This window comes from Pongo abelii, chromosome 4 (assembly GCF_028885655.2).
Source record: "Pongo abelii isolate AG06213 chromosome 4, NHGRI_mPonAbe1-v2.0_pri, whole genome shotgun sequence".
In the NCBI taxonomy this organism is placed as follows: domain Eukaryota; kingdom Metazoa; phylum Chordata; class Mammalia; order Primates; family Hominidae; genus Pongo; species Pongo abelii.
In genome coordinates this window covers 35,960,223-35,973,208 of record NC_071989.2, presented here as the reverse complement: position 1 = coordinate 35,973,208, position 12,986 = coordinate 35,960,223, and the positions used below count along the sequence as shown (strand labels likewise).

The 12,986-nt window shown below is 37.9% G+C and overlaps 1 protein-coding gene across 1 annotated transcript in view; it reads right to left on the bottom strand.

Moving 5' to 3' along the window:
- SPEF2 (sperm flagellar 2) overlaps positions 1 to 12,986 on the bottom strand; it is a 203,793-nt gene that overhangs the window by 67,298 nt on the left and 123,509 nt on the right. Inside the window, exons 22-23 of the mRNA XM_054555468.1 lie at positions 8,307 to 8,434; positions 8,086 to 8,224 (exon numbers count right to left, since the gene is read on the bottom strand). Of these exons, the coding sequence (XP_054411443.1) occupies positions 8,086 to 8,224; positions 8,307 to 8,434 (267 nt within the window). The remainder of the gene's footprint in view (positions 1 to 8,085; positions 8,225 to 8,306; positions 8,435 to 12,986) is intronic.

Here is a 12,986-nt window from a genome sequence, read left to right as displayed (position 1 = left end):
TGTTCTTGTTTTTCTAGTTCCTTGAGGTGTGACCTTAGGATGTCAGTTTGTGCTCTTTCGATCTTTTTGATGTAGGCATTTAGGGCTATGAACTTTCCTCTTAGCACCGCCTTTGCTGTATCTGAGGTTTTGGTAGGTTGTGTCATTGTCATTCAGTTTGAATAATTTTTTAATTTCCATCTTGATTTTGTTTTTGATCCAATGCTTATTCGGGAGCAGGTTATTTAATTTCCATGTATTTGCATAGTTTTGAAGATTCCTTTTGGAGTTGATTTCCAGTTTTATTCCACTGTAGTCTAAGAGAGTGCTTGATATAATTTCAATTTTCTTAAATTTATTGAGGTTCGTTTTGTGGCCTATCATATGGTCTATCTTGGAGAAAGTTCTATGCGCTGTTGAATAGAATGTGTATTCTGCAGTTGCTGGGTGAAATGTTTTTTATATATCTGTTAAGTCCATTTGTTCCAAGGAATAGTTTAAATCCATTGTTTCTTTGTTGACTTTCTATTTTGATGACCTGTCTAATGCTGTCAGTGGAATATTGTTGTCCCCCACTATTATTGTGTTGCTGTGTATCTCATTTCTTAGGTCTATTAGTGATTGTTTTATAAATTTGGGAGCTCCAATGTTAGGTGCATATACGTTTAGGATTGTGATATTTTCCTGTCGCACAAGGCCTTTTACCATTATATAATGTCTCTCTTTGTCTCTTTCAACTGGTGTTGCTTTAAAGTTTGTTTTGTCTGATATAAGGATAGCTACCCCATTCACTTTTTGTGTCAATTTGCATGAAATGCCTTTTTCCACCCCTTTAAGTTTATGTGAGTCCTTATGTGTTAGGTGAGTCTCTTGATGGCAGCAGATAGTTGGTTGGTGAGTTCTTATCCATTCTGCAGTTGTGTATCTTTTAAATGGAGCCTTTAGGCCATTTACATTCAATGTTAGTATTGAAATGTGAGGTACCATTGCATTCATCATGCTCTTTGTTGCCTGTGTACTTTTGGGTTTTTTGTTTGTTTTGGCTTTTTAACTTGTATTTTTGTTTTATAGGTCCTGTGTGATTTATGCATTAAAGAGGTTCTGCTTTGATGTGTTTCCAGGATTTGTTTCAAGATTTAGAGCTCCTTTTAGCAGTTCTTGTAGTGGTGGCTTGGTAATGGCAAATTCTCTCAGCATTTGTTTGTTTGAAAAAGACTATGTCTTTCCTTCATATACAATGCTTAGTTTTGCTTGATACAAAATTCTTGGCTGATAATTGTTTCGTTTGTGGAGGCTGAAGATAGGGCCCTAATCCCTTCTAGCTTGTAGGGTTTCTGCTGAGAAATCTGCTGTTAATTTGATAGGTTTTCCTTTATAAGTTACCTGGTGCTTCTGTCTCACAGCTCTGAAAATTCTTTCCTTTGTCTTAACTTTGGATAACCTGATGACAATGTGCTCAGGTGATGATTTTTTTGCAATAAATTTCCCAGATGTTCTTTGTACTTCTTGTGTTTGAATGTCTAGGTCTCTAGCAAGGCTGGGGAAGTTTTCCTCAATTATTCCTCTAAATATGTTTTCCAAGCTTTTATAATTCTCTTCTTCCTCAGAAACACCAATTATTGTTTGGTTTAGTCATTTAACATAATCCCAGACTTCTTAGAGGCTTTGCTCATATTTTCTTTTTCTTTTTTCATTGTCTTTGTTGGATTGGGTTAATTTGAGGACCTTGTCTTTGAGCTCTCAATTTCTTTCTTCTACCTGTTCAATTCTATTGCTGAGACTTTCCAGAGCATTTCAGGTTTCTAAAAGTGTCTACAAAGTTTCCTGAATTTTTGTTTGTTTTTTCTTTTAGCTATCTATTTCCTTGGATATTTCTCCCTTCACTCCTTGTATTGTTTTTTGGATTTCCTTGCACTGGGCTTTGCCTTTCTCTGGTGCCTCCCTGATTAGCTTAATAACTAATCTCCTGAATTCTTTTTTAGATAAGTCAGGGATTTCTTGGTTTGGATCCATTGCTGGTGAACTAGTGTGATTTTTTAGGGGTGTTAAAGAGCCTTGTTTTGTCATATTACCAGGGCTGATTTTTTGGTTCCTTCTCATTTGGGTAGGCTCTGCAGAGGGAAGGTCTAGGGCTCAAGGCTCTTGTTCAGATTCTTTTGTCCCACAGGGTGTTCCCTTGATGTAATACTCTCCCGCTTTTCCTATGGATGTGGCTTCCTGTGAGCCAAACTGCAGTGATTGTTGTCTCTCTTCCGGGTTTAGCCACCCAGTAAGTCTACCCTGCTCTGGGTTGGTACTGGGGGTTGTCTGCACAGAGTCCTGTGATGTGAATTGTCTATGGGTCTCCCAGCCATGGATACCAGTGCCTATTCTGATGGAGGTGGTGAGGGAGTGCAATGGACTACATGAGGGTTCTTAGCCTTGATGGTTTAATGATCTATTTTTGTGCTGGTTGGCAACCTGCCAGGAGGTGGTGCTTTCCAGAGAGCATCAGCTGTAGTAGTATGGAGAGGGACCAGCAGTGGGCAGGGCTCTAGAACTCCCAAGATTATATGCCCTTTGTCTTCCACTACCAGGGTGGGTAGGGAAGGATCATCAGGTGGGGCAGAGCTAAGCATGTCTGAGCTCAGACTCTCCTTGGGTGGGTTTTGCTGCAGCTGCTGTCGGGGATGGGGGTGAGATTACCAGGTCACTGGAGTTATGTCCCTAGGAGGATTATGGCTGCCTCTGCTGAGTCATGTAGGTTGTCAGGGAAGTGGGGGAAAGCCGGCAGTCACAGCCTCACACAGCTCCCATGCAAACCTAAGGGCCGGTCTCACTCCCACCGGGCCTCTGCCAACAGCCCTGAGTCTGTTTCCAGGCAGTGGGTGAGATGGGCTTGAGAACTTGTTCAAGGATACCCACCTCCCAGCTGTGAAAGAAAAGGGCTTGGGTCTTCCCCGACCTGAGGAGTCTGCACACTGGATGTGCACCCTCCCCCGAGCTCTGGCCAGGAGGCTTCTTGCCCAGTTCAAATTGTTAGAAGGTTCAGCTAGAGATTTCCTTCTCCCTGTGGAGTTTTACCCCCTGCTCCTCTGGCCACCCTCCCAATGATGGAACCCTGTGGTGCCCGGCAGGAATGGGCTGCTTGGGCACCCAGCGAGTTCCCACTGCCTTTCTGCTACTTCCTCTACCCCTGTATTTCGCTCAGCTCTCTAAATTGACTCAGCTCCAGGTAAGGTTAGAAACTTCTTCTGCAAACAGAAGAAGTTTCTCTAGTGGGGGTGTGTTCAGGAGAGGAGGGTCTCCCTTTCCCAGTTTCTCCAGTGGGGGTGTGTTCAGGAGAGGAGGTTCTCCCTTTCCCACTTCGCATTGGGGTACTCATAGTATTTGGTGTGTCTCCCAGGTCCCGCAGGAGCAGTCGGCTTCCTTCAGAGGGTCTGTGAGTCCTCTCGGAATTGCTGGTTTGTTCTTGCAGTTGATCTGGAGCTAAAATTCACAGTGCAAGCCTCCACACACTGCTCTGTCCAGAGTTGCTATCTAGTCCTGCCTCTTGTCTGCCATGATGATCCAGTTTTTTTTTGGTTTTTTTTAGACAGAGTCTCACTCTGTCGCCCAGGATGGAGTGTGTGGTGGCGTGATCTTGGCTCACTGAGGCCTCCACCTCCTGGGTTCATGCTATTCTCGTCTTTATATATTTTTTAAAGAAAAGAGAGGACACAGCAGGGGAAAAAGCACAAAAGCAGGGCTCTGGAGACCTTGATTCTAGTTCTTTTTCTCCCATGGACTCAGTGTGAAACCTTTGCAAGTAACATCATGTCTGTGGCTCAGTTTTGTAATGGATAAAATGAGAACAATGCAACAGCAGAACCTCTCTATTAATTTTATAGGATTGGAATGAAATAACTGAAGAACAAGGAATATTACCAGGGATAAAAAGGGATTAAAGCAATGAGTTTTTGTTATGAAGTTGCCCAGAGACATTGCTGGTTTTCACACTTTATTTATCAAGAATTAGGGAATTACTAAATATTCCTGAATAAATCAGAGCTATATTTAAGAGAGATTCATAACTATTAATTGAGAAGATCATGCAGACTAAATCATTATAAATGTCTATTTTTACAAAAGTTGTTAAGACTTTCCACTGGGTAAAAACCCACATTCAACTTATGTGGTGCTTACTGGAGATACATAAAACAAAATGACACAAAAAGGTCAGTGTGGAAACTTATATGACCACATACAAATTAAAAATAAAGCAAGGTTTATGGTATTGACATCAGGTAGAAGTCAAATTTAAGACAAAAAGCACTTAGGACGCAAAGATTTTATACCATAATGAGGAACAGGGCAACTTGGGCACAGAATCCCAACACTACTGCTTACTATGTTGGCTTCTTTACCATATTTGTTCATCTATAAAATGGGAGTATTACTAGTGCCTGCCTCAGAGGGTGGTTGTGGGGATGAAAAAGACAGTGCCAGAACACAGTGCATGCTCAGCGTTTAGCTATTACTATTGCTGCCTTAAAACTGATGAAAATCAAAAACTGTAGCAAGGAAAACGGATAGAAATGTAATAGTCACAGGAGTTTTTCACTTACTTTCACCAGTTTTTACAAGATCATCTAGCTATAAAAATGTTAAAAAAAAAAGGAATAGAGTGGTTATTTCAATCAGAATTACCTGTACCCTTTTAAAAATAAATGTGATATAAAGATTTATACTAAATCTAATGAGTTTGGTCATAGGGCATGAAGCAAAGGCAGGTTTATTTATTTTTTTAACTTAACTTCAGAAGTTTCTCTACTGTATACTGTTGCTGAAGATCCACTGCTAAAAACGTTATAGTATCTTTGATAAGGTTGATTTGGCCAAAACTTACTGAACCTTCCAAGTAGAAATTATGTATGTTGTTTTCTAGTATCCATGGATATTTTCTAATATCCAAATTTCTACCCAAAGTTTATTTTTCTTCCCTTGACTATTCTTTCTAGAGGTTTCTCTGCCTTTATTGCCTGGATTGAATTTTAAGTTTAATATGTTTTATTTGCCAAATTTTAAATTTAATTCCAAGTTTTTAAGAGTTATGCTCATTAATTCCTTTCTCCTTTCCTCAGCTTTATTTTCTAGCTTCTTTTAGAAGTTATATTTATTTCTATTCTTCCATGCCTAATAACAAGCGAAGAAAAATAAAAGGGAGTGTGTCCACCATATCTAACCATGTAGCTAAATATCCACATATAATATATATGTATATATGTATACATTATATGTATATATAATACATATAATATATATGTATATATTATATGTAAGTCTATGTTAATATATTTTAGAGTCTTCTCACATCATTGGATTAACTTTCTGAAAAAAATAAAATGAGATTCCTATCGAAGTAACATAATATTTTAAATATTTAAAAGTAAAATAAAGAACTATAAAATTATTTAAAATTGTATTACATTTCTATATAATCTTGGGGTGAAGTATTTTTTAATTGATCACAAAAAAGCTATAAAGGAGATTTCCTTATTTATCTATATAAACATTAAAAACCTTCTGCATATTAAAACTCATCTCAAACATCAAACTGGGAATGTATATGTACTATATGATCAACAGATGGCTTGTTTCCTTAATATATAAAAAGATCTTAGAAGTCAGTAAGGAACAGAGCATGCTCCATCAGAAAAAGGGGCAGAAATCACAAACAGGTTTCAGGAGGTGGAAAATAAATGACCATTAAGCTTAGGAGAAAATGGTCAGCTTCAATTGTAAATTGAAGAAAAAATGTAAATTATAGGAATATATTCATATTTTTACCCATTAAATTGGCAAAGATTAATGAAAAAGAATCTAAGATTTGATATAAATCTAATAATTTAGATTTAAAATATTTGTGTAATTTAAAATGTACAAATCTGATATTTGCATAATCTATCAGTTGGAGTAAAATTTACAAGTTCTTACTGTGTAAAGTTTTCAAATTTGTAAATTTTTAATATATTTTAAAAACCTTAAAAATAAGCATAATCTTAAATAATTTTCACTTAAAAAAGTTTGCCCATGGAAATAATTAAGGATGTGGTCAATAGTTAGCTGGATGAAATTTTACTGTAAAATTCTCTGTAATAAAATGTTGGTACTCAAGAAACTATTAATAAGATGGTGACTAACATAGAAATCTGTAAAATAAATGATATAGTCCACTAGTCATATCTTTTAGTCATAAAAATGATGTTGTAGATGAATGTTTATTGAAAAAGAAAACATGTTCTATTGACTTAAAACAAATGTTACAAAACAATACATATTTTGCTATCAAATTTTTGTGAAAACAACCACTATTGACTATTAGGGATTTGTCATTTTAAATTTTGCTTCTTATTATCTAATTTATCTACAATAAACATATGTTGCATTTGGAATTAGGAAAAAGGAAATCCCAAATAAGATATTTTAAATTTCCAAATCCTCTCACTCTCTGCCAACAATCACCTGACTAACATGGGGGAAGAAGTATACAGGAAGGCTGGCTTTATGAATAGGTAGGAAAAAGAAAACAGAAAAAAAGTTGTAGGGTTTATATAGATATTAATTACTCTTTGAGGAGTGTCAAAGAATAGGCAAAATACTTCAATTTTACCAGGACATTTGAATACCTATTGGGTTAAACCCTTCAGCACCCACCCTATCACCCAAGCCACAATGATGCCTTGCTTCTATTGCAAAAGCTTCCCATCTGGTTCCAACATGTCTTTCTGCTGTTTTCACTCTACTGTAGACTCTTTTAAAACCAGATAGCAATGCTTCCCGTCTCACTCAGATCAATAGCAATATTCTCGTAATAACCTCCAAGGCCTTAGGTAATCTGGTTACCTAACAACCTCTCTGACCCTATCATCAGCCAACTGTTGCCTAGCTCACTCTGCTCCAGACATACTAGCCTCCTTGTTGTTCTTCAAACACACCAAGTGTCCTCCCCCTTCAGTGCCATCGCTCTTGCTTTCATCTGTGTCTCATACACCCTTTCTCCAAATATTTACATGGCTTACCCAATCACTTCTGTTGTCAGTCTGTTCAAATGTCACCTTCTCAGTGAGATTTTCCATAGCCACCATTTACAAAATGGTACATACAACGTTCTTTTCCCCTTGCCTTGCTTTCTAGCTCTCTATATAGCTCTTATGACTAAGGACACATCACTATATGCTTATTTGTTCATTGCTTATTCTGTGTCTCCTGGACACAAGGATACAAACACCCTGTGGTCATAGATTTATTTTGTTCACTGCTGAATCCTTAGCCTCTTTAATGGTGCTAGGACCATAATAGATGCTCAACAAGTATTTATTGAGCAAATGAATGGGGCATGGTTTTGAGATTGGCAATGTTTTAATTACATAAATCAATATTTAGGTCATAATCAGTTTTGACTGTTAGTAATCTATACTTAAGGTAGTGGCAAGGCATCCCTCTGATGGGATAAGGGGGGGGTGTCAATTTAAAAGGAAAGATGAAGGGTAAGAGAATGAAATCAGGCTTTTTGTACATCAGGGGCCCCTTTCTAAAGCATCAGGGTAATATAATTCACTCATGAGTTTATGAAAATCTGCTTGTCATTGTGCTTGCTGGGGCACTACCAGGAATTGTGCTTGCTGGAGATACAAAGATGTGTAGTATTTAGTACCAGCCCTTAAGAGATCTATTCAATAGAGGTAATTCTAGGTTTTCCATGTCATTCCCTCATTCGTCTTCTCCTTGCTGTCAACAAAATGTGTAACTGTGCTCAAGAAAGGAATGTGATTAACACCAGGCATAAACACAGTTACAATGACCCACAAAGGGACTAAGGGACTAGAAATCTACAAGACAGATGCCAAGAATGCTCTCGCAGTGCGGACTTTGGCCCCTCTTTCCAAAAGTGTTGCTATGGTATTCTCATTCTAAACTCAAAGTGTGGAAAAGCCACTGCTCTTGAAAGTTACCTGGTTAATAGTTCAAACCATTTTCTTTCTCATCCTCATACTTCACAAAAGTAAGGAGCAAATGAGTTGGGGTTTTGCAGGACAAGATATGAAAGCCAGCTAACCCTGTCCCAATAGGTCACTATTTCCTTACATTCACTCGTTGATGTAGTTCAGCCTTTGTTTCCTCATCATCCCACAGGTCATCAGGAAGGGAGTTGAAATCAGCCTGCCATTGAGCTACAAAATCTTGCTTGTGATCTGGACACTTTAGAAACTCCTGGAAACTTGTTCTGTAGACATTAATAAAATGAGATAAATTTGATATGTCATGCCTCTAAACTGTAAAATTCTGACTCTGGAAACATTACTTACCTAATCTCATATAAGTAAGCAAGCACAGTATGCTGGTCTTCCCTCAGATGCCTGAGTACTGTTTTGATAGTGTTTATATAGGAATTTTCTATTAGTTCCCAGTAAGGTACTAAAAACGAAGGCATTTCCTGTCAAATGGTAAAGTGTAGAAATTGTTACTGCAAAATGAAAGTTCTTCTGAATAATAGAGTCAAAAGAACAGTCCCAAGCAAAAAGGTCAAGATGCAACTGCAATTACATAAAGCATTCCCTGTGAGACTTCTTGCTCCTCTTCTCTCACATACCCCCCAGTCCAGCAAATTCATATTCCAAATAATCCTCCATGTCTCAGCCCAGATATTATTTATTCCAGAAATTGGGGGGCCGGTTGTGGTGGCTCATGCCTGTAATCCCAGCACTTTGGGAGGCCAAGGTGGGCAGATCACCTAAGGTCAGGAGCTCTAGACCAGCCTAGCCAACATCAAGAAACCCTGTCTCTACTAAAAATACAAAAAAATTAGCCAGGTGTGGTGGCATGTGCCAATCCCAGCTACTTGGGAGGCAGAGGCAGGAGAATTGCTTGAACCTGGGAGGCGGAGCTTGCAGTGAGCCAAGATCGTGCTGTTGCACTCCAGCCTGGGCAACAACAGCGAAATTCCATCTAAAAATAAATAATTATTTATTCCAGAAATCCTTCCCAGATCCAACAAGTCTGCAAGGTCACCCACTGAGGATCTGAGGTTCTCCCTTAGCATCCTGTACTTTTCCCATCATAACACTGATGACGTTAATTGTAACATCATCATTTACTTGTCTATACTCATCTCTAGAATGGCAGTCCCATAAAGCCAGAAACTGTCTTGTTTACCATTATAAGAAGACTCTTCAAAAAGTTTATGAAAAATGCATATTATGAAAAAACTGCATGAATTTTGAAATTCAAAATTCAAAATTTCAAAATTAATGCATAGTTTTTATAACACGTTTGAACACATCTGAAGACGATGTAGTTTCAGACACTGAGAAAGACGAGGTATCAGTTTGAAAAGAGCCCCTATCTGAGCAACATGAATTCTGCAAAAATTGAAACAAGAACAAACACCAAATTGCTGGTAAAGCTTGGGAGGAAGAATGGTGAAATCATTGATGCTTTACAAAAAGTTTATGGGCACAATGTTCCAAAGAAATAGCAGTTTACTGATCTTAAGAAGAGACGAGATAATGTTGAAGACGAAGCCTGCAGCCGTAGACCAATCCATATCCATTTTCAAAGAAAAAATTAACTTTTTGTGCCCTCACTGAAGAGGACCAATGATTAACAGCAGAACAACAGCCAACCCCACAGACATCTCAATTGGTTCAGCTTGCACAACGCTGACTAAAAATTAAAGTTGAGCAAACTTTCCACTAGATGGATGTCAAAACCATTGTGCCCAGATTACCGGCAGACAAGAGCAAAGCTTTCAATAGAAATTGTTAACAAGTTTGTCAAAACTTGTTAACAATTTCTATTGAAAGCTTTGCTCTTGTCTGCCACTAACAATGATCTTTGACAAACCTGACAAAAACAAGAAATGGGGAAAGGATTCCCTATTTAATAAATGGTGCTGGGAAAACTGGTTAGCCATATGGAGAAAGCTGAAACTGGATCCCTTCCTTACACCTTATACAAAAATTAATTCAAGATGGATTAAAGACTTGAATGTTAGACCTAAAACCATAAAAACCCTAGAAGAAAACCTAGGCAATACCATTCAGGACATAGGCATGGGCAAGGACTTCATGTCTAAAACACCAAAAGCAATGGCAACAAAAGCCAAAATTGACAATTGGGATCTAATTAAACTAAAGAGCTTCTGCACAGCAAAAGAAACTACCATTAGAGTGAACAGGCAACCTACAGAATGGGAGAAAATTTTTGCAATCTACTCATCTGACAAAGGGCTAATATCCAGAATCTACAAAGAACTCAAACAAATTTACAAGAAAAAACAAACAACCCCATCAAAAAGTGGGCAAAGGATATGAACAGACACTTCTCAAAAGAAGACATTTATGTAGCCAAAAGACACATGAAAAAATGCTTATCATCACTGGCCATCAGAGAAATGCAAATCAAAACCACAATGAGATACCATCTCACACCAGTTAGAATGGCGATCATTAAAAAGTCAGGAAACAACAGGTGCTGGAGAGGATGTGGAGAAATAGGAACACTTTTACACTGTTGGTGGGACTGTAAACTGGTTCAACCATTGTGGAAGACAGTGTGGTGATTCCTCAGGGATCCAGATCTGGAAATACCATTTGACCATTACCATCCCATTACCGGGTATATACCCAAAGGATTATAAATCATGCTGCTATAAAGACACATGCACACGTATGTTTACTGCGGCACTATTCACAATAGCAAAGACTTGGAACCAACCCAAATGTCCAACAATGATAGACAGGATTAAGAAAATGTGGCACATATACACCATGGAATACTATGCAGCCATAAAAAATGATGAGTTCATGTCCTTTGTAGGGATATGGATGAAGCTGGAAACCATCATTCTCAGCAAACTGTCGCAAGGACAAAAAACCAAACACCGCATGTTCTCACTCATAGGTGGGAATTGAACAATGAGAACACTTGGACACAGGAAGGTGAACATCACATCCCAGGGCCTGCTGTGGGGTGGGAGGAGGGAGGAGGGATAGCATTAGGAGATATACCTAATGTAAATAATGAGTTAATGGGTGCAGCACACCAACATGGCACATGTATACATATGTAACAAACCTGCATGTTGTGCACATGTACCATAAAACTTAAAGTATAATAAAAAAATCATAAAAGAGACAAGGTGAAAGAAGAGAGAACAGTGGTGAGCAATGACATTTAATAAATGAGGATATGACAAAAAAAAGAAATTGTTAACAAGTGAGATCAAGATTCTAAAGCATTTCTTCAAAGAATTTGTAATAGGAGATGACATGTGGCTTTATCAGTATGATCCTGAAGACAAAGCACAATCAAAGCAATGGCTACCAAGAGGTAGAAGTGGTCCAACCAAAGTAAAAGCAGACTGGGTCAAGAGGAAAGGTCATGGCAACAGGTTTTTTTTGTTGTTTTTTTTGTTTTTGGATGCTCCAGGCATTTTGTTTGTGAAATTTCTGAGGGGCCAAAGAAAAATAACACCTGCTTATTATGAGAGTATTTTAAGAAAGTTTGCTAAAGCTTTAGCAGAAAAACAACTGAGAAGCTTCACCAAAGAGTTGTTCCCCACCAAAACAATTCTGCTCATTCCCCTCATCAAACAAGACCAATTTTGTAAAACTCTTGATGGGAAATCATTAGGCATCCATGATATGGTTTGGCTCTGTGTCTCCACCCAAATCTCATCTCAAATTGTAATCCCCATAATCTCCATGTGTCAAGGGAAGGACCTGGTAGGAGGTGATTGGAGCATAAGGTAGGGTTTCCCCATGCTGTTCTCATGATAGTGAGTTAGTTCTCATGCAACATGATGGTTTTATAAGTGTTTGACAGTTCCTTCTTCACACAAAAACACACACACACACACACACACACTCTGTCACTTGCCTCCATGTAGTTAATATGTGCCTGCTTTCCCCTCTGCCATGATTGTAAGTTTCCCAAGGCCTCCCCAGCCATGTGTAACTGTGTGAGTCAATTAAACCTCTTCCTTTTATAGGTGACACAGTCTTGGGTATTTCTTTATAGCACTGTGAAAACAAACTAACACAATCCACCTTATATTTCTGATTTGGCTCCATCTATCTTCTTTTTGTTCCTAATCTTAAAATATCTGTAAAGGGTACCCATTTTTATTTAATAAATAATGTAAAAAAGACTGCATTGATATGGTTCAACTCTCGGGGCCCTCATTTCCTTAAGGATGGACCACATTGTTGGTATTATCTCCTACAAAGGTGTCTTAAACTTGAAGCTTACGTTGAGAAATAAGGCTTATTTTTAAATTTTATCTTTTAATTCAATTTTTTCACAAGCTTTTTGAAGTCCTCTCATGTCATCTTTTCTTTAATTACCATAGTGTTTGGGACATAGTAGGCTCTCAAGGAATAGCTATTAAATGAATAAATTGAATCATCACAGGTGACACATTTTGTCTCAGTTAGGAAACTGTCTAGCATGAAGAACACCTAGCGTTCATATCAGTGTGATGATGAGTTATTTCTCTGATTACATTTAGAAGGTTCTTTCATTGCTGTGTGCATCATGAAAATCAGAAAGCTTCTTTATATTTTCTTTAATAATGCAAATAAACAATTGAAACCAAGAAATAATCTAAATGAATAAAGCTGAGGATCCATATTATATTTAGTATATTCTTGCTGTACTCATTATTCCCTTATTGGCTGTGCATTTATTCATCAGGCAATTACACACGGAGACCTTAGAGGTCATCTGGGCTAATTTCCTCTCCAATCAAGAAATGCCAAATGCTACAGATATATTATCTAATCTCCCTGTGGACCTCATGTATGTATCAAGCACAGAATTTCAAGGCAGCCTCTTTCAGTGTTGCACAACCCATGTTACCAGAAAACTTTTTCTTCTGTTGAGCAGAAATTTGTCTTTTTGTAATTTCCACTTAGTCCTAGCTATTCTCTTTGGAGAAGGACAGACTACATTCACACTATCTTTCTTATGGCAGCCTGTCAGAT